At 37.7% G+C, this 23468-nt stretch overlaps 1 protein-coding gene across 1 annotated transcript in view; it reads left to right on the forward strand.

The window, feature by feature from the left end:
* Nucleotides 1–23468, forward strand: part of ENAH (ENAH actin regulator) — a 95905-nt gene that overhangs the window by 23398 nt on the left and 49039 nt on the right. Inside the window, exon 2 of the mRNA XM_007433096.4 lies at nucleotides 13834–13999. Coding sequence (XP_007433158.1) covers nucleotides 13834–13999 — 166 coding nt within the window. The remainder of the gene's footprint in view (nucleotides 1–13833; nucleotides 14000–23468) is intronic.

Here is a 23468-nt window from a genome sequence, read left to right on the forward strand (position 1 = left end):
AGTATTGTGCTAAGAGGTAACTTAAATTCTGTTCCAGGAAATAACAGAGTTCAGTTCTTATACAAAATCTCTTGATTTTTCTTTTTCATGATTCTGTTTAATATGTCAGTTAGACCTATCAATTTGTCTGTTCTCGAAAAATACTATGGAATCTCTGCCAAAGGGAAACATAGTGTATCATTTTTTTTATTAGTAGAAAAAAATTGCCTTTTCAAAAATTAATACATTTACACATTTCTTAAATCCAGTCCTTGAACGCCCAGACTAGTAATACTTTTCCAGTGTCTCAATATAATTCTCTTGGCTATTCCACACCAAATGTAACCAAAGTTCCTCAAAAACAGTCAAATTCCACAATTTTGGAAATAGCATTCATATCTTTCACATGACATTTACCCATAAATCTACTTTATTACTTTATTTATTATATTACAATAAGAATTAAGCAGCAGCAAAAGTGGGCAACCTGATAGGTGCCATGCTGTAAGTCAGTTGGGCCAGAAATTAACTGATTTGTTGTTAATTCTTGCTGTTGGCTGCAAATAGTACATTGCAATCCATTTAACGGAAGAAGGTTGAAATCCATACCTACAGATGACTTGTTTTAAAAAAAATTAATCTGTGTCAAAAGTTTTATCAGCACTCAGATATTAATAAAGTAGAAATCAATATGAGTGATATCCAACATATTTATTAATAAACATGTATTATCTGATGCTTATCTATTTTCAATAAATCCAAACTGAAATGGATGAATTATGTATGGTAACACTCTTTGTAATTGCTTAGGCAACAAAGCAATTCATATCTTAATATATTTATTAATGAATGAAATGGGTCTATAATGTGCAGAATTTAGAATCTTTACTCAGTTTTAAAATCAATATAAGCCTCATAAAAAGATAAAGGAATTTTCTGGATTAATATCTGGCAGGTTGGTCATGCTCCGGGTCCCATCAGCCAAGGAATGTTGGCTGGCGGGGACCAGGAGACGTGCCTTTTCTGCTGTGGCGGCTGCCCTCTGGAACATCCTCCCTCCTGAGATTAGGATAGCCCCTACCCTTTTGGCTTTTTGGAAGGCCTTGAAGACCTGGCTTTGGGCCTGGGCCTGGGCCCCCGAGTGTGTGAAGGGCCCCATTTCATGGTTGTGTTGACACTGATGGTTTTTAAAGATCTCTTGGCTGCATTTATATTATATTTATTTTTTGTACTGTTTTTAACATTGATTGTTTTTATGGCTGTTAGCCACCCAGAGTCACTGGTCTGAGACAGGTGGCTATATAAATTGAATGAATAAACGAATGAATAAATTATAGACCTCTAATAATATTAGGACCAACAAGTCTATAAAACCCTCATACTGTTCAGCAGGAAAGCCATCTGGGCCAGGGGCTTTCCCATTCTTCAATCAGTTGAATTGTCTCTTATATCTCCTGTAGTTTCAAAGGTGCTTTTAAGACATTCCTGTGGTAATGGCTGAATATCTGTTTCACTCAAGAAATTCCCCATTTGTTGTTGATTCACAATATCATCAAGCTTGTATAATTACTTATAGAATTGAGAAAATGTAAATTAATAGATTCAGTATCTGTAATTTTCAACCTATCATTTGTTAAAATTTCAGATATTATGTTTTGTTGTATCCGTTGGTTTAAATGTGCTAGTAATTTATTTGCTTTTTCATGAGATTCCCAAGTAGTTTAACTTTAATCTCTTCAAAGAAAATTAAACTTGATCACCCTAAAAGTTCCCTATCTGTAATGTAGCTGACATAAGTGAATTAAAGGTCTGCTCCATGGGATTCCTTGTATATGCCAGTAGATATTATTGAACCAAATTTTCCATGTGTGTTTGCACCTAAAATTTCTTTTTTTCTTTTTCACAGAAGTATTCTAGTAAGTTATCATTAACTTATTTGAAATGAAGTATTGAAGTAACTGAAGCATTATCTGAGACCAAAGTAGGGATTAACTCTTGAATCTAAAACATTATCAAGTAAAGAAATCAGAAAAGAATTTAATTTAAAACAGATTTTGTGAGGATTGGAAATAAAGGTATAGTCCTCTTTTGTAGGTGATGTAACTGTCAGCTCTTTGAGGTAGGCCAGGTATGGAAACATACTACAGGAACTACTGTAATTCTACTTTATTGTTATATGGTATAACAACAGAATATTGAAAGCCTAAAAGAGTTTCCTTTTCCCTCCTTCTTATACCCAAGAGAATCAAGGCCAACCTTAAGTTTCTTCCTCACTCCCTCTTTCCTTTCAGGACTAAGCTGATGTTTTTGTAATGGCTACTATATATTTTTTTCAAGACTTACTCAATATTCTCTATAGCAACTGCCAAATATCCTTCAAATTACATTGTTGTATATAAGCTTGCATCTCTTTCCAATTTTGATTATAAATACATTTTTAGGAGGAATATTTCTACCCATTTGAAAAACCACAAGAAGATTAAAATTTCTGGCAGTGATTAAATGATCAAAATAATAATAAAGTGTTGAAACACATCTATGAAATGCGTTGAGGCTACTTTTTGTAGGTCATGTAAGTCTACTTATAACAATATGAAAATCAAGTATTTTCAAACAAAGAGCAATAGAATATCCTCATTATCCAAATGTTCTTGAACCATAACTATATTTATGGATTGATCAAATAAAATCATAACCCAAGCCACCAGTATGATTACCACTAATATATGATAAACCTGCCCTACTAATTTTCGACAAGATTTTTTTCATCATGTAAAATACAACTGTAACATCCACACTGTCCCTATATAGTTTTTGAAACAAATTTCTGTGCTTAACAAGATTACATACTGTATGCCTTTAATACTCCAACATGATAATCCAAGTATTGAAGTGTAATAAAAATAAATATAAGAAATATAAGCAATACTGAAAGCTTCCCTTGATGGCACTATACATAACCACAATAGATATAAAAATTCTAACCGTTCTAGCTGAGAACAGATGTGGCCAAAAGTAATAGTACTCCTCCACTTTTTCCTAAAGATTCTCAATTTGCCATGAAATAAGTTGAAACTGACACAAGTAACTGGCATCTGCCGTTCTTTATTCCATAGTCTATAGAGCAGATCCTTTGCTTTTGATGTATGACTTAACATATTCCTCTGTAGTGCAGGACTGATCAACAGTTTTTGGAAATGTTTAGTTGCAGTTATTGTTGCCCAAGGTGGGGCACACTAGTTACTGACAGCAAAAGTTCACATCCTTTTGCCACACAGAGATATGTAGCTTTGGGTCATTTTCCTCAATAAATAAATGAATAAGTATAATGTTTGTGACTCATTTGTTTAATTGGGCTCTCTTTATCCAATTTTAGGACTTGTGTGGAAAACAGATCATGTTTTAGATCATATTTATACAGAAAGATTATAAATTCAAATAGATTCACAAACTCTTAAGCACCACTGTAGTTACGTAAGTTGTGTGACTGCTGGTGCAGTTAACATAGATCAACCAATGATCTTCAATTACTATCCTCTGAGCATGGCTGCAGGACTTGATCAGATCAAGATTTCATTGTTTCTAGAATCTGCAACCATTGGATATGTAGGTAGAACTGGTGAGAACCCAGAGTTTCTGCAAGGCATCAGGTTGTTTACTTTTAACACAGATTTTGACTGTCACTCCATAAAATAGGAGTTTAAAAATATTTAAAAACAGTATCTAATTTTGATTTATGTCTGGCTTGTAACCATACATTGTAGAGGACATTAAGCAGTAATTGCTAATCTTGTTTCAGAAAAACTTGTGTGCCATTATAATTCAGGATTTGGATTACTTAATAAATTCTAAAGTTCATCACCTTTCAGGTACCTTAGTTGAATAGGCATGAGCAAGAGCACAGTTAACAGGTTCTAAAATAATGAAATTAATATTTCTCAGGTCAGCATAATTTTTGAATTTGAATTCAGTTCAATTGTATAACGAATGTTGTTAAAAGCTTGGGTGGTAAAGGGAAGGAAAAACGTTGGCTCAGTTTACATTGTATGGAATGTGTTCCTTGCTCTCCTTGGCTTCCATCATATATAACTAGGAATGCTATATCTGTCCTTTGTTGTTATATCTAAACTTGACAGTTGATGCACATTACTAAACATACTTGACTGCAAAATATGATTGGAAATTACTATTGAAATGGGTTTTCAGTTAAGGTTTAGGATGCAGGCTAGAATTATTGAAAGCATATTCTTGAGAGCCAGATCATAGTTTGGCTGTGACATCAGCATTTAGGCATTGTTACTAAACAGTATGCTTGACTGGTCTTGTTTAAAAAATTAGTTGCCTTTAACTTGGGGGGGGGGATAAAAATATTGCTAGGGTACCACATTGATTTCACATACTGTATTCAGATAGTATGTGCCCAAGGAGTTAAATAAAATTACATAACAGAAAAGACACAGGCAGTGCCATTTTGGGATATGACATTTCATGAATTGATTTAAAACATGTTTGTCTTGTATGTTACTATTTTTTTCTTGTCACAGAGTGAAAGAAAATGGAAAATATTCAGGAAAAATCTGAGAAGAAGTTCTGACTATAGTAGCTTTAAGAAATAGTGAAAGTTGCTTAGCTTTAAAAGTTTTATTCTTCTTAAAGTAATTTTCGAAATCCAAAACAGTTTAAATAAAAAGAAACTATAAAATTTCAGTATTACAAAATCTAAACATTACAACATTATAAAATCTAAAACTCTGTGTTACCATGTAACATATACAACATTGATGCTTGTATAATTATTTCCTGTCTCCTTCTGAAATGTCCCTTGGATCTTCAAGTGCTAGTTAATATAGAAAAAGCTATGCTTCAAACCTTAAAGAAAAGAGTTGGCAGACTTCAAGGCTTGTGAGATCTACTTCTTTTGCTTAAATCAGAAGGGCAGTTACATTCTAAGTCAAGGCTGGGCAACCTGATGTCCTCCAGATGCTTTGAATGCAGTTCCCATAGCTCCATTAGCATGACTAATGGTAAGGAATTAAAAGAGTTGTCTAGAACATTTGGAGGGCACAAGGCTGCTAATGCTACACTAAGATCTAAGAATCAGGTACTACATGGAATACTGAAGCAGTGTTCATCCAGTCACTGAACAGATTCAGTTCTGTTTAGGTCTAGCAAGGTCTTGTGCTGTTGGACTGAGATATAAATACTGTTTAATTTGCTCTCTTTTCCTAAAGAATCTGTGTGCTCGGACCAAAGATGGAGACAGTTTAGAATATAGTCACTATTTCCAAAAATTACTGATTAGTCAGTAGTTGTATCTTCATCTCTGCAGTCTAGAAGAGCAATCCTGAGTGCAACTTGCCTTTGCAAAGATATTAGTGGTTCTCCTTAGAGTGCACTGGCCATCAGGGCCATTTTCAGGTTAACAATAAATAATCTAAGAGGAAAAAATATAGAATATGTGGTGTTTAGAAGAGAAAAAAATCTCTTCTAAGAGAAATAATTTTGAATACTTGTTTAACTGAAATTGGGTACAGCAGGATTTTTGAAAGGGAGACAAATTTAAGTGTATAGATTGTAAATCCCTGTATAGATTTAATAACACGTTATTTAATAACAAGTTACTGAGAAACTCAGCCACAGTACGTTTATTTTTATTGCTTTTGTGATCTGAAAAGGAAAGATTTATCAGTATTGAGAAAACCTGTCTGTTTATGTATTAATTTGTTTCTTGATTTGATGTGAATATTTCAAATATAGATTTCTTTCACATTTACTATGTTATGTAAAATTTAAAATAAAACTACTAGAAAATACTTTTACTCATTTTTCTTGAACAAGAACAACAAGAACAAAACCCTTGAAAAAAATGCTTTTTAAAAAAACATTCTGATTTATTCCTAGGTCTCAGCACTTTACATAATAGTAATACAAACAACAATTGTTATTTATTAAATTTATATGCCACTTGATTCTCAGTGACTGGGCAGTCTACAAATTGTTTTAAAATATTAAAACAACAAAACAACAAAAGACAAAAATGAAGAGTAAAAATGTATAATTTATATTTTATATATGATACAAAATAATTAGATTATTATATTTATATTATCTTATAATATCTTATTATAATATGTTGTCTGTTACATAATAATAAACCTACTGCATACTTTAGCATACTGATTGTTTAATCCTAGTTCTGCCATCCCCAGTATAAGTAACTAAAAAAATATGAAACATTTTACGGAGTTCAGAATGCTGTATGAATGTTGATAATCATACAAATTGGTTATACTTGTGCTTCAAAATGTTTTTTAATTCCTTTACTGGAGTGAGTAGAGGAGAGCTTTTCTAACCCATAAAATTTCTAGTAAATTTTGCTACATGTATAGAATATGTTTGGCTTTCAGCATTATCTTTATGTTAGTGAATGTATATTTTTTCCAAACTACTTTCTGACTTACTGAGAAATGTGTTTTTATCTGTGTTCTTAAAAATATTGAGAATTTTGTATGAAATACTCATTGCAGGAAATGTTGAATAGTGACAGTGATTGAATTGATGATTGTATGATACACTCCTGAGTGTGCCCCAGCTTTCAATAGATATGCTATTTTGTTTGTAATTAATATGTAGAAATTCTACTCTTAAAAGATAATTAAAACTTTCAAAAAGATTTTCTGTTGTGATATTTTATGGAATACAGATAGTCCTCATTGAACAACCACTTGTTCAGTGACCATTCAAAGTTACAACAGTGCTGAACAAGGGGGACTTATGATGGGTCCTCTTAGTTGCAGCCATCGCAGTCTCCCTGCGGTCACATGGTTGTGATTCAGGTGCTTGGCAACTGGCTTGCAATTATGACATTGCAACGTCCTGTGGTCATGTGATCACCATTTGCGACCTGCGTTGCTGGCTTCCAACAAGCAAAGTCAATGGGGAAGCTGGCAGGAGGTCGCAAATGGTGATCACATGACTGCAGGACATTCTAACCACGTGGGATTCACCTAACAATGGCAACTGGGACTGCTGCAACTGCTGCTGTAAATCAGCGTGGTCATGTGACATTGCGTTTTATGACCGTGTTGCTTAGTGGTGGAGTTGCTGATCCCAATTACCATCATTAAGCAAAGACTACCTGTATATAGTTGTGTTTTTTGATATTATGTTGAATATATATATATATATATATATATATATATATATATATATATAAAAAAGTACAGTTCTATTATATAATGTTCATTGTGGTAATTTATAATTTTAAACTGCCAACTGCCATCACGGTAGCAATGGATGAGGATGGCAATACTCAAGGACCTACTGCGTTTTTCCTAGCAATAATTTTGAGAGAGAATATTATTGTTGAATCCTATACTTCGATTGGAAAGCCCTTAGGATAGTCACTCATGCTATGGCTACCTTGCATTTGGACTGTTGCAATGCACTCTACATGCCACTGTTCTTGAACACTACTCAGAAGCTGCAGCTGGTCTAGAATGCAGTGGCATGGGCAGTTATGGGCGTGCCACAGTTCATCCACATAAACCTCTGCTTTGCGAGCTACACTAGTTATCAGTAGGCTTCTGGATGCAATTCAAGGTGCTGGTGATAATCTGTAAAGCCCTTCATGGCGTAGGCTCTTGTTATTTGAGGGATCTCTGTCTTCTGTAGGTTCTGTCCATACTGTACGATTGGGTAAAGTTGACTTGCTTCAGATCCCATCAATTAAATGGTATAAGCTGATGGGATCCCAGAAGTGAGCCTCCTCTGTTGCAGTAGCAGCTCTCTGAATGATATCCTCACAAAAATTTATGTTTCTGATCCTATTTAAACAAGCCCTTAAATCTCTCATTCTGACCCTATTTAAACAAGCCCTTAAAACCTCTCAGGCCTTGGGCTAGGGTGGACCCTTTATAAAATGACCCTTCATTTTATAAAGAACTTTGGTTCTATTGAGCTTGAGGGTGGAAAGAAAGTAAGTCTTTAGATGTTAAAGAGTGGATTCCAGAGATGTATTCTCTATCTTTGAAATGTTCTTAAATAGCATTTTGTTTTTATATGGTCTAGATTTAGTAATGTGTTAAAGAGCTGAGTTTGCTATATATTAAGCAGCTGCAGTATAATAAACTGCCAGCAGTAGTGGTAATTTATATAATATATATTATTGTGAGCCGCCCAGAGTCAGTTCGAGTTGGGTGGTGTCTAAATTGAATTTAATTAATATTCTTAGCTGGGACTTGTTATATGGATCATTTCTATTTCTATTTCTATTTTTTCAGTTTATTATTCTTATTGTATTATTGTTGTACTGCTTTGCTATTGTTTGTTAATTTCATCTATGAAACAATTAAACATCAAGATTCTCTCATTCCTTGTTTTTGAGTGAATGGAAGTGACACAAAGAACGAGTCTCTCTCCCTAACAGTTTTGCAAACAATTCTAGACTGCCACCAGTCTCCATGATATGGGACAGAGAATGTAGGAGTCAGAGACACTGAGGAAGATTTGGGTTCAGCCAGAGACCAGGAATCTTTTATGGAAGGAATTCAAATGGACAGTTGTAAGTGTGGAGAAGATAAAGACAGTGAAGTAAAAGAGTATGTGCAGAAGGGAGTGGAATGTGGAAAGAAGAGTGTGGAGATGGAGAAGAAGAAGAAAGAATAAGGAAGGGAAATTGAATGAAACAGAAGCAAGAAGGATTAGACCTGTGACATGCAGAAGAGAGATTGTGGGAATGTCTGAAGAGGGAGAGGTACAGACGAAAGAATGGACAGTTTTTTGTATGAGACTGTAGTAGAAAGTCAACAAATGAGAAAGCATAAATGGGATGAATAGGCTAATGAAATCAGTAGAAATCAAGGACCTCCTGCATCACTCTTTGTACAGGGCAATGAAGGGATGGTGTGAAGAAAAAAAAAAAGGCTGCTGACATCATTAGTGAAGAGGCGATTCAGACTCATGGGTGAGGCTGTATGGGAACTGCTGCTGCTACCACTGCTGGCAATTTATTATACAGCAGCTGCTAAATACTGAAGCTCTTCAAAAAATTTTGATAGACCATAGAACATGGGATGTATGACTGTCACAAGCAACTGCTTGGCTCCCTCTGAGAACACATCCGGCAAAGAGTTAGTGGGGGAATTAGGTGGAGGGCTCCCTGTTTTCCAGAATTGGAAGCAAGAACTGAGCAATGAATTAGAACTGGCATTAGAGTACACCATTATCTGACTATCTGAGGAGGTACTTTTGTTTGTTGGAAGGAAAAAATACAGAATTGAAGGTGGTGAGCTAGCTGGACTGGAGAAGTGAGTGGTGAATTGGATAAAGGAAAATATTTATTTACTGGAGTTTTTATGCCATTCTAATCCAGCAGGACTCTGAGCAATGGGGAAGGGCTGGCGTTGGTGTCATGAATCTTCATATGGATGAGAGACAAAGAGTGGTAATAGACTAAAATTCCCTCCAGAATACTAGTTCTGGGGAAACCTCTCCTTACTTGACCTTGGTGAGAACAGAGTCTGGGATGGAGAGGTTAGGAATTTGTAGGAGATACAAGTTGATAGACATTGTCTTCTGTTGCCATGAGAGCTTTTGCATAATCATATGTTGTATACCAGCTGCAGCCTTTCCTGGATCAGGTGGCTTTACTTGCTGTCGGTCATGCCCTTGTTGCTGGATTATTTCAGGTGCTATACATGGGGCTGGCCTTGAAGACTGTCTGGAAGTTTCAGTGGGTGCAACATACAGCAGCCTTTTGGTGCATAGGGTGCACCAATGTTCCCTCTTGCAATACCACTACTACAGAAGCTGCACTGGTTGCAAGGTAGCTTCCAGGTACAATTAAGATGCTGCTTATCATGGATGGGCAGATTCAACTCTGTGAAGGCAAATACAGAAATAATGCTGTGGCTGCCTTCACAGAGTTGAATCTGCCCATCCAGTAAGATCTGGGAGAGAGAGGTTGTTGAGAATGCTATCAAATACTAAACAAATGTTATCTTAAATGACTCTGGGCTTGACCCTTTTCGGTAATGCCCCCTCTCTAAAGAACAGCTTACTCCCGAATACCCAAACTGCCCCTTTCTTATTATATTTTCAGAGAGCTGTAAAAGGCATTTGAAGACATGTAAGATCATGCTACCCAAATGATGGTGCATTGGACTGATAGGTCATATTTAATTTATTTCTCTTTTTAATCCAAATAATTAAAAAGTTTTAAAGTAATTAGTTTAGTAGCATCAAAGCCTGACCACAGAAATGTATTGGGATGGGAAGGTGGACTTCTTAAAGACCACAAAATATATGAGTCTTCCTATAGGAAGACATTTAAGAGACCAGATTCTGAGAAAATCCAACCTTGAAAGCCCACCTCAAGAGGCAATAATGACTGCAGATGAACTTAATGAATGGTAAGAATCATGCATAGGAAAACCCTATCTTAAATAACTTTCTTGGGTGATCCTTAGCCCCAAACTATTATGGGCATTAAAGGTATTGTACAATTGCCAACAATTGTATGTTGTCCAAATGCAGATTTGCAGCCTCTGTAATAATATCTTTATGAAGAGAAAACTATGGCTATCCTCTCCCCACATACAGCCATCCATTTTCAGGGGGGCATGCTACACCCTCATGGGCTATTTCCATTCTTGCTACTGAAGGGCTACTGCAGGCCTTATGCTTCCTCTAGGAAAAGGCGAAATGAACTTGTTTCCTGAGAAGAGGACATCAGCCTATTTACCTCACTGTTTGCCCCAGTGTTTCACATCCAGAGGGAAAAGAAACTCCAACTTGGTCATCTCCAATCTGACTAGCTCTTTTAGCATCCTTGAGTGAAATTCATTCGGCCTGAAGTTTACACTCATTTTAAGCAGCTAAGTGTTCTTACTTACAATCTTTGATTGAAAACCCTTTTTATAATATATTGTTAATTCTACTTTTCCTAAATCAAACACCAGTCCCTTTTGTAAGAGAAGATGAAGCTGCCTGGGAAATGAATAGTTCATTTTATACCTTAGCCAAACAGTGGATCCCTCCTTAGTTCTTCCTGATGCAGTGATACTGGAAAATAGAGCATTTCCATTTTGAAAACACTATCAATGGCATTTTGAGATGTTTGAAATTATTCTTTTTAAGCTTTATAAAAATATGTTGTTGATTATGCAATTACTTTTTTGTAGTTGATGTCTCTATTTATAACAGATCTTCTGAACAGAATTACTGCTCTTGGAGTAAATAACATAGTATGTTGGTGTTCTCTAAAATTAGCTTAAAATAACTTCTACTTTATAGAAAATAACTCACATATATAAAGTATAGATAAGCAAGTTTCAGTAAACAAGTTATCTGTTTGAAGTTCAAGACTGAAATAGAATTGTAATATAGGAAAAATACTGTAACTGTTTACTATGGACTGTATGTTTAATTACCTTAAGGTCCAGGAAAGCTAACTTAATAAAAATCTGGAGCATTATATATTATGGACCAGTATATAATAATGAGGTAATGGGTATACTGGTGGAAGACCTGAAGAGCTGATGTGGGGACAGATCATCCTGGAGAAGACCTAGGTGGTTGTTGAGAATTGACACCAACTTAATGGCACACAGTCAGATTTAAGTGAACCAATGTGTAATACTGTCAGTATTAACAGTAGTTATGTTTGATGCTACATAATTAATGAACAAGACTGCAACATATATATTTGGTGATAATGGATGCTTTGGAGAAATCTGTAATGGTTTAGAGCATGACAGAATAAACCTGTTTTCCATCCTGAGCAGAGAAATATATGATTATGCTCTAACTAGCTAAAATTGCACATTTCCAAGGTTTAAATCTGTACGTCAATTGCATAAATTTTAAAGAGCACATAGAAAGTTGGTTGTAGTTGTGTTTAAATCAGATGTGTGTAAATGACTGGGTTTCAGTGCCATTTAAGGATGGCATGACCTAACTCTTTTCAAAAGGTTTTCTACATTGGACATTTCTATTGATCTGGAAGTCGAACTGTGAGAGCTAAAAAAAGCTAAGCAAATAACAGCTGGGAAACTATGCGTCAAACACCACAAGCTAGTTTTTCTCACAACAGATGTCCTTGAAGTTTCTTTGAGGCTGAACTAAGTAGACATTGTTTCTAATGTTTCTTGTTCATTTTTTATTGTAAGTCTAAAAGTCATAGTAAGCTTTCCTTGTAGAAGGATAGAACTTGAATGGGTACTTTATATTAAAAATACAGAAGTAAGATGTGACATAATTTCCTGGCTTAGTACAGTGTTATTCATTTTCTACAGAGGTTTGAATCAACATTTTGCTTTCCCTATCTTAAATTCATGGAAAACTGTTTCTGGAATAATATTTAAGTTTAATAAATAAATAATATTAATAAATATATTGTAAAAGTATCCAGTGCTTTACCAATGGCAGAGATTTCTTGAACTGAAATATCTGACTAGGGAAAAAACTTAAATGTGATGCTCAGAAAAATCCAGAGTTTATATAGGTTTTAGGGTAGTTTCTGAAAAAAATTAATTACAACCTTTGATTTTAGGTATGATCAATGATACATCTATTTGAGTTGCTTATTTCGATTAAATGACATATTTTTGGCCAAGGTACTCAAGCATGTGATGAAATATCAGCTCTGGCTGGTGTGGGATTGTCCACTAATCCTATAGTGTTTCAGATTGGTGATTTCATTTGTCCTGTAGTGACCTGTGTGGAAGTTCATTGAATTGATTAAGCATAGTATGTGTGCTGTCATGCCTGTTTTCTTCAGTTGCCAACTGTGCCTCACATGAGGACCAAAAACACTTTGGACCAAAGAAGTTGATGGCCAGAGTTCGAGCTGATGTGATATGTGCACATTAATACAAAAGAAAAGAGGAAAATGAACATATTCTTCTGTCTCCAACATTTGCTGAGGAATGGAGGAAAAATAAACATCAACTGGGGCAGTGGGGAAAGAAAAAAACAGGCATTTGGGTAGAGAAACCATCATGGTAGCTGAACTTTTAGTCTGTGATTTGTTTTCTTGCCAGTCTTCTTTTTATGACTAAAGTTATACTCTTTTAAAGACTAGTAACTATTAAGGGTTTTGTAACTATTTTCCGTTAGGGCTGTGAACCTTATTACTAGTTATTCATAAGTAGGCTAAGTAATGGTCAAATAGGATTAACATGGAGTATAGGTATTCAGGAACAAATACAGTGGTACCTGTAGTTACGAACGCCCCTACTTACGAATTTTTCGAGATACGACCAGCTCTGGCCCAAAAAATTTACCTCGACTTATGAACTGGATCCGCGGCCATTTTTCGCCCGTTCCACGTGGTCCGCGGCCATTTTTTCGCCCATTCCACGTGGTCCGCGGCCGTTTTTCCGCCCTGCTGCGTGGTCCGCGGCCGTTTTTCCGCCCCTGACGCGTGGTCTGCAGACGCCGGAACGGATTAACGGTAATTACATTGAACCTTATGGGAAAATTTGCCTCGTGTTGCGACCAATTCGAATTGCAACCAGAGTCACGGAACGGATTAAATTCGTAACTCGAGGTTCCACTGTAGTTGTTTTTCAAAAGGTTTTTTTCCCTGAGAAAAGTAGAATATAATTATCAAAATAAAGAATTATTTATTAATATTATGTAACACAAAATTTAACCAACTATGTTATAAGTCGCTCTGCCCATGTTAGTTCTTTTCAGTCAAATAAAAAAATTATAGAATTGGATTTTATGAACTGAACTAAATGCTACAATAAAGCCTTTGTCTCAGAACGATATCTTACTTTCATGAAGAAGATTTAAGATGTGTACTCCTACTCCTTTCTACTCATTTATTTTTCTTTGCCTTAATAGCGAGCAGAGCATCTGCCAAGCACGAGCTGCTGTAATGGTCTACGATGATGCCAATAAGAAGTGGGTACCAGCTGGTGGGTCTACTGGATTTAGCAGAGTTCATATATATCATCATACAGGCAACAATACATTCAGAGTAGTTGGCAGGAAGATTCAGGATCATCAGGTGAGTTATTTAATAATCTTTTTCCAAATAATAAACATTGTATTTTTAGTTGGTTAAAACCAGTGGAAGGAGAAAGCTGGTGAAAGGAAGGTTGTATTATTCAGACATACATTAGGGTTTTCTAAGTATTAACTAGAAAACTAATTAAAATGTGTTATATTAGTCTTTCTCTGAAAGCAGATAATATTAACTGAAGTAAGTGTCAGTGGCTAAGTGTTGGAAAACTGGAATACAGGGAATAATATAGGCTTGGTTGGGACCAGTATTTCACCTGCTGATTTGACTTATCCAAGTAATTTCTTGGTCTCATTTTCTACTTAGAATTTCTTCTTTTGGTGAAAAAACAATGATTTTGTTTAAAGGACTTGTACATCCTCCCATTAATAAAATAGCTTTGATAATTTGTTTATGCTCCCAGAGTTATTTTATTAGAACTTACTGAAAATATTCCTGCTTGCGTAAGAGGGTGTATGCTTCCAGAATTGAACTGCTCCTGGGGTATTAGTTTTGTATTTATCTCATGGGGAATCAGGGACTCCGAAAACATATAGTAATAGTTTATATAATTATATTTACTATGTCAGATTAATAATTGAGAACCATTTCTTTTTAATAATCTCAGATTTGCTATCAAGTCTCTTAACCAACTTTGTTTCTGAATGGTATCTTTGTAATTTATATGCTTGTGGTACCTGAAGTTGGGTCTGGACAATAGCCTGAAGGCCTGTACCTTTCACAGACAGATAACTGTTCTGGGCTCTGTACAATGGGACAAGGAAGGGAGTTTCATTTGGGGACACCCTTTGTTCACTGTTTTCTCAGGTATGCCAGATTTCCCTGTTACACATCACTTCCCCCTCATAGGATCTGGCATTGGTTCTGAATGTAACTCAGTCCTCTATTAACAGATGGATCTTGGTCAAAAGCCACCAGTCTTTCAGATGGAAAGATTATATGTCCCATGCCCAGGAATTATTTCTGGTCATCATCATGCATACTATCTATGCACCCAGCACAGAAGAGTTGTAGGCACCAGGCTTAAAGCTTCAAATGAAGACTTTGACCTTGATATTCCCTCATATTGCCTGCTCATGGACTGCCTGGCTTTTTTCCCAAGTTATATGGGTTTTTATAACAGCCGTTGGCTTGTGTCATTTGTTTTGTAGCATTATCATGCTGAATTCTGGGCTAACCCCACACCAAACCACATTGTCACTTCTAAGGTATCTCCAGAGTTATAGTACATCAGGAGGTTTTTATCTTTCAAAAAAAAAAAAAAGGACAATTGGGAGTGTTCCTCTGGAGGACTGCCTTCCTATCTTCTTTTCTAGGTATTTTAAAATATAGGAATGAACATGCCATTGCCATCCTACCTCTCATTTTAGGGTAGTATTAACTACATCCATCCTTTCCCTCTTGCAGAATGTGATTCATGTCCATAGACTTGCAGGATGATACATTAATGTATCTCTAGTACCTATCATTGGTCCTTTCTTGCTTTATAGTAATGGATCCATTTACCTATTCTGTATTTTACTATTTGGCATCTCCAAGGCACCAAGAGGTTTTTTTTTTTTTAAATGTATGATATACGTTGCATTCCTCTGCCTCCTTGTTATCATTTTGTTCCATTATCTAGATGACTGGCTCTTACTGTCTATCCTCATGCTGATCTGTCTGCCACTTAGCTTAAGTCTTTCTCCTTGTATAGATATTGGCCTCCAGGTTAATAATGAGAACTCTTCCATTCTTCTCTTGCAAGTTACCTAGTTCACAGGAGCAATATACCACTAGAGGAGATACTTTCCTACTGTTCCTGTAACTCCATTTATTTCAAGCATTTCTATACAACATCTCACTAAAAAGAGTAAGACCCTATCTGTACTTCAACTGCTATATACATGGTGGCTTCATTTGGTCATTTTGCTTGTCTTCAGATGGGGCACTTCTATTCTCCTTCTTTGGGCACAGATATAATATAGCTCCTCCTATAGGTTCTACTCTGGTTCAAGGAATCCAGTTGATGGCTGGTTTCAGTCTTGCTGGAAATGTTCCCTTCATGCCTGTCAGGCTTTTCCCTGGAAGCTGGACTTAAAACAATTAAACAGGCACACAAGAATCCAGGTATTTCTGATACATAGACTTCATTGTAGAACAGTTAAGAAGCCATTATGAAAGACATCAAACAACTGTTGTATTTCAAATGCAAGTCCTATTTATAGTGAAATCAAAGTTCATATTTTTGTACCTGTTTCTTCTGTCCAAAGGGTTGAGACTCAGTTGTCATCTTGTTTTGGCAATGGCCATTTCTGATATCAGGCTGTTTGACTGTGTGAGAACTAACTCTCACAGTGCCTCACTTCCCAAGATTTATTCTCAATGTTGATACTTTTATGTTTATAACAGTAGCCAGCCTCTGAGCCATCTGCATCCAAAATGCTTAGTCCAGGACTAAAGCATTACAACACATAAGGAAACTTGAGTTCGGTGCAGATTGGAAGGTACTCTTAAACCTTCCAAAACTGTCTTCATGAGAGGTTGAGGTTGTATCAGAGAATTCCACAGTAATATGGTACATAAACAAGGTGACACAAAGTCCGTCCCTGCTTTGCAGCTTATGTTACAGATTTTGTATTGGTACATCTGTCATTCCATCTTCATCCTGGAAAACCATATGCCTAGAAGCAATGACATCCTCACCAACCAGCTCAGGCAAACCAGAATGGCTACCTACAAAGAGAAATTGCCTCCATAAGCAGTGGCTTTCATCAAATCCCACTGAGGAAAGCTCAAGTTGATCTCTTTGCATAATGGGAGACAGGCAATGCTTAATCTTTTGCAGCAGGGCTGAGATTGATTCCCAGTCTCTTGGTGATGCTTTTCTTTTGGAATGGTTGTATGTTTTATAAGTTTCTGCCCATTCTTCAGAGTCTTCATTAATATCAACAGAAATTTGAATGATTGCATATGCATCGCACTGTTGTAGGAAAAAAGCAAACCACTGAAAGATGAACCAAAGCAATGGAGATCCAAAACAAAGTTTTTTTATACCCTGAAACAGTGATCACTAGGCTTCCAGGTAACTAGACCATGAGCCCCAGTATAGATTTGGAAAGGATTATTTAGATAGATGCATTATCAATTATGAATAATTAATTATATTTGCATAGACAAGATATATCTCTGTATCAGCAGTAATCACCCAAATCCAGATCTTGAGGCTGGTGCCTTAGTCTTGCTGTTACTCTTTCACTATTATAAGTATTATAAGATTACCAGTTTTGCACTACCCTTTACCTTACATTTATACACTTTGTTATCTGGCTTCTTCTATCTTCTTCAAGGTCACATCAAACTAAATTACAATGCCAAAGGGGACCCAGGGTCCTCAGAGCTTCCTTGATTTTTAACTCACATTTCTATTGCTAGCACAGGAATATGATTTTAAACAACAAAAAATCAATTCTTAACTAAGAAAACTAAAAAAAAAAATGCTTAGCTTTACAGATACCTTTTCAACTTTCAAACACCATGGCACTTGTTTATATGCTGAATTATCTAAGTTATACTCTTGTATTTCTGTAGCTTATATTTTTTGTTGTTCTCTGTTATCTGCCTGCCTACCTGCCCAGAGCCTCATTCAGAATAAGCTGAGGAAAACTGTAGGAGCTAAGTCCCACCAACATTGGGACCCCGCTCTCCTGTTCGGTTCTTCTTCAACTTTGAGAATGATACTAGTACTTGAAAGCAGATTCTCTAAGTAACTAAATAGTGGGATCAAACTACTGTTGGCTCATGCCACACCATTCTCATATTTTTGATAATTCTAAACAGTCCTAATAATGGTTCTCTATGAGATTCTTGCATTCTTTGAGGGTATCTTTTGTTATGATCCTTTTGATGGAAAACAGTAATACCTCTGCAAACCACCTTTTGCATATACTAGCTATAGACATTAGTACATTAGTCTGCTGCCAGGATGACAATATCTTTACCCTGATTGGAAGGCTATAATCTTTGAGATATGATATGATATGATATGATATGATATGATATGATATGATATGATATGATAGTCCTTGAGTTATGACCAGTCACTCAGCAACCATTCAAAATTGCGATGGTGGTGAATGAGGGGGATATATGACCAGTCTGCAAAGTTGTGGCCGTCACAGTGTCCCTGCAGTCACATGATCACGAACTGAGTGCTTGGATACTCGGCTCACGATTACGATGTCGCAGCGAGGCGCAGTCATGTGGTTGCCATTTGCAACCTTCCCTGCCAGCTTTCCACAAGCACAGTTAATGGGGAAGCTGGCAGGGATGGTTGCAAGTCGCTCCCATAAGTGTCTCCTGCCACTTTTTTTCCCAAGGAGCCCCATTACAGAGTATGTGTAGCAGCCTCCTGCCTGCCCACATTCCATAGCGTGCACACACACCGCAGCACCCTCTGCCTGCATTCTGTATCTTATGTCTGCCTCCTACACTCCCTAGCAGCCCCCACTGGCCCTCCTGCAGCCCCCACTGGTGTGCCTGCGCTTCTTAGTGCCCTGTGCTGCTGCCCGTTGGCCCATCTGTGGTCCCTGCTGGCCTGCTCATGCTCTAGTGTCCACCTGCTGGCCTACCTGCATGTCCTAGCACCAGCTTGTGGACCTTGCTAGCCCATCCGTGCTCCCTAATGCCCACCTGTAGCTCCTGCCACCCCACATGCATTCCCTAGTGCCAGCTTGTGACCCTTGCAGGCCCGTCTGCACTCCCTAGCACCTGCCTGTGGCACTTCCCCACCTGCTGGCAGTGGTAGGCCAGTGGAGGCCTCAGGTGGGTGGGTGGAAGCTGCAGGAGGGCACTAGGGAGCACGGATGGGCTATTGAGGGCCACAAGCCTTGGGTAGGGGAGGTGTTGCAGGCAGGAATGTGCTATGTAGTGTGGACAGGTGGGAGGTGCTACAGAGTACAAGATCCCTGGAATTTCATACTCCATAGTGGGCTCCTCGGGAGAAAAAGTGGCAGGAGCAACTTACTGCGGTGACTTGCAAACTTCCCTGCCAGCTTCCCCATTGATTTTGTTTGTGGGAAGCTGGCAGGGAAGGTCACAAATGGCAATCGTGATACAGCTCGCTGTGATGACATAATTGTGAGCTAAGCAATCAGATCGTGATCATGTGACCGTGGGGACACTGCAACGGCTACAACTTTGTGGACTGGGTGTACATCCATTTTTTCAGCGCCACCATAACTTTGAACAGTTGTTGAACAAATGAATGTGAGCAGAGGGCTACCTGAAAATTAATTTGTTACATTCCAACTTCCTCTGCAGGTAGACACCGAAGGGACAAGAGAACTGTAGATCTGCTTAGATGCAGAGTTCTGCTTGCTTAGTTTTCTGACTGAGAAAGTCAGTCAGAGAAACTGATGCCTTTTTGTCCTTGTTATGCTAAGAATAAAAGGGAAAAATATCAGAATGGTTCACAACAAACATCATACATGCTTTCATAATAGTGTAGATTAAGCAGTTTTTTCCTCCTTACGACAGGCATATATTAAGCAGGAAAGTGTGGAAGGGAAGCTGTTTTTTAAGTAACCACTTGTTCAATTCCATTCCACAACCAAAAATATTTCTTAAATATTAAGCAATGATGCAAAGATTATTTTTCACCTCTTGCTGTTTTATCATATCTCTTGTTAGATTATGATGGACAATGTTTGACACATACACACACAGCTGTAGGTTCCATAATCTTCATTACTGTGTGAGCTTTTTAGTTTCCTTATCAAAGGTTCTAGTTGTATGCTATTGTTTGGAGGCTACCCGGGCAAGCAGTTGGGCATACACAGATCTCTTTAGAAGCAGATTGTACCTCTTTAAGTCCTGAATACTTCTTGGAGTCTAAAACTCACAGTAATATTTTTAGTAGAAAAAAGAAAAGAACCCTGATTATCAATATAGTACTCTACTCAAATATAAAGATATTACAATAGCAATAACTCAGTTATACCAAGGCTTTATAAGGAGCAAAACAATAACTGATATATAATCTACCAATTCTTTCTTACTGCTGTGCTAAGGAATATAGCAGTTAATATGATTTGTTTTTTGTATTTAGAAAAATTAGATTTTTTTTTTTTACAGGAATAACATTTAATTGGAGCTTACACTGAGAAAACTGTTCCCTACAATTTTTTGAACTCATAGCTAATATTCTTTTTAAAAAAAACTTCTTACACAAGAATATTAAAGAATCACATGGAGGAGTTTGAGCTGGTTGGTCCTGAGGAAGTGGACAGGGTCCTTGTGGCTGAGTTTGGCCACCTGTACTCTGGACTCATGTCCCTCCTGGTTGGTCAACACCTCTGGGAGATGGCATGTGGTTGGGTCCAAGTGGTGGTTAATGGCTCTTTGTGGAAGTGGGTGGTGCCACCTGCCTTGAAGGAAGTGGTGGTAAGCCCTCTTCTCAATGGGCCATCCTTGGCCCAACAGTTTTAGACAACTTTTGTCCAGTTTCCAACCTTCCCTTTTTAGGAAAGCTTGTTGAGAGGGTGTTTGGCGCTCAGCTGCAGAGGGCCCTGGATGACGTGGATTATCTGGACCCTTTTCAGGCTGGGTTATAGTACTGAGGCAGCACTGGTTGCACTTTCAGATGACTTCTGGAGGGCTCAGGATGGGAGTGGTACAACTGTCCTGGCCCTCCTGGATCTCTCAGTGGCTTTCAGTTCCATTGACCATAGTATCCTTCTGACCTGACTTCAGGGAGGTGCTGTTTTGCGGTGGTTTTCCTTTCATCACGGCCAGTTTCATTCAGTGTTGATGGAGTAGGGAAAGGTTGAGCCCTAGGTCCCTGCAGTGCAGGGTGCCTCAGGTTTCAGGCTCCTCTCCTCTCCTCTAACATCTACATAAAACTGCTGGGTGAGGTCACTTGCCAGCATGCGGTACGGTATCAGTACACTGATGATACCCAGTTATACATTTCCACCCTGGCGAGGCAGCTGATGCTATTGTGGTACTGACCAAGTGCCTGGAGGCTGTGAAGATCTGGATGGGGAGGAACAAATTTTGACTTAGCCCTGGCAAGATGGAGTGGCTTTGGGTTTTTGTCCTGCTGGGGTCTGATGATATGCCATCTTTGGCTCTGGATGGGCATTCCCCTGGACAGAGCTGGTGTGCAGTTTGGGGGTCCTCCTAGACTCACAGGGACTGCTCGATGACCAGATGGCAGCCGTGGCTAGGGGGTCCTTTGCACAGATTTGCCTTGTGTGCCAGTTGTGCCCTTTCCTGGACAGGGAGGCCTTGCTCATGGTCACCCATGCTATGACTTCACTTCACATTTGGAACTAGTCCAGAATGCAGCGGCACATGCAGTGTTGGGCACCCTTAGGTTTGCCCATATTATACCCCTGTTGTGTGAACTGCACTGGCTCCCAGTTTCTTTCTGGGTGTAATTCAAGGTGCCGGTTATCACCTTTAAAGTTCTACATTGCATGAGACCAGGTTATCTGTGGGACTGCCTCTTCCTGAGGGTATCTGCCCATCCCACCAGAGCAGATAGGGTAGGCACGCTCCATGTCCCTTCCCTTAAAAGTTGCCACCTTGTGGATCCTTGGAAGCATGCCCAGCCCCTGCCCTATAGAACACCCTCCTTCTTGAGATCTGACAACCCCCACCCTTTTAACATTCCAGAGAGCACTTAAGATGTGGGTCTTCTCCTAGGTGCTGGATAGGGTGAAGTCAGTGGAATTATAATGTTGTGGGTTGCATCAGGGAAATGTGGTTCTAATGCCAGGTTTTTCTGTTGGTTTTATTATCTTTTTGCTTTTATGGTTATATACTGTATATTATTTTTATTGAATGTAAGCTACCCAAAGTTTGATTTTAAGAGGGGTGGCTATACAAATATTTTAAATAAATGAATGAATGAATGAATGAATGAATGAATGAATGAATAAATATTTGACTTTTATAATGTAAAATATTAGGTGCTTCTTAACTCTTCTTGGCTATACCAGTACCGATAAAAGAGATACTGTACATCTAAAAATTGCATAAGAATACAAGTTCACATAGATGTTAAGCTGACGTAGAAATTATGGGATTTTTCAAGATACTGTGTTAATGTAATGTTAATGTAATGTTGTGGCTGTTTTACCAAATTAACTGGACAGATTTACTGATTTTAAAAAAAGTGCTATCAAAATGGTATTTGAGTTTTAGCAATGAAATAGATCTTTTCCAGAGTGATCTGTCCCTAACCTGGTTTTTCACATCTTCCAAAATCTTGCACTCATCACTGCTGTAATTGAATCCATCCACCTTGCTGCTAGTCATTCTCTTCTCTTTCCTTTTACTATGTCTAGCATTAATAGCTTTCTCAAGAGTGCTATGTCTTTGCATAATATGTCAAAAAATAATAATTTGCAGTCTCAAATTATCCTCAGACACATTATGCAAAGATCTAGGTCTCTGGAGAAGGTTCTAAGGCTGGGAAAGGTGGAAGGAAAGAAAAGAGGACAACCAGGAGCAACGTGGATTGACTCAGTTACAGTGGTGATGAGTGCACCATTGGAAGACCTGAAGGACCAGGTTAGGACAGATTGTCATGGAGAAACTCTGGGTGGCTGCTAACAGTTGACACTGACTTGATGACACATAATCAAATGATTATTTGAATCTGGCTATTTCCGATTTGAGTGGAATGATCTGTTCTATGATCCATTTGCGTATTTGTTAGTTTTGCTGTACATTATATTTTCAGGAGTTTTTTCCAGCACCAAAGTTCAAAAGCATCAATACCCTTTCTCTCCTACTTCTTCAAAGTCCAGTTGTTGCTTCCATAGATTGGTATAAGGACAATAATTACTGACATGATTCTAATCTTTGTAGATATAGATACACCATGACATCTGAATATCTTTTCCAAGACTTTCATTGCTGTCTTGACAAGTGCTAGTTTGTGATATATTTCTTAACTGCTGGTTCCTTTACTGTTTGTAGTTGATCCTAAAAAGCAGAAGCTATCCACTTCTTCAATATCCTTATTGTCAGTTCTAAGGCTGATAGCTTTACCTGTTGTCATTATTAGTCTGGTCTTTATATTTAACTGTAGGCCCATTTTTTCACTGAGCTGCTCCACATTCACTCTAAAGCTTGCAGATAGTTTGCATTTTCACCTATCAGAGTAGTGTAATCAGCATAGCACAGGTTATTGGTTATTGATGTTTCTACCTCCAGTTTTAAAACCACACTCATCCAATCCAGCGTCTCTCAATATATATTTAGCATATAGGTTGAATAAATAAAGGGACAGTATACAGCCTTGTTTCATACTTTCTGGACTGTGGCTTCCTGGCCTGTCTGTAGGTTTCACATGAGGATAATGAGATATTCTGAGATTTCCATTTTTTCCTAAGGACATTCCACAGCTTGACATGGTTAACCAAATCAAAGGCCTTTGTATAATAAGTGAAGCTTATGTTGA

The sequence above is a fragment of the Python bivittatus genome, unplaced genomic scaffold, assembly GCF_059951505.1.
Source record: "Python bivittatus isolate LINGU-HERP-01145 unplaced genomic scaffold, Pbiv_v1 ctg000020_np1212, whole genome shotgun sequence".
Classification (NCBI taxonomy): Eukaryota; Metazoa; Chordata; class Lepidosauria; order Squamata; family Pythonidae; genus Python; species Python bivittatus.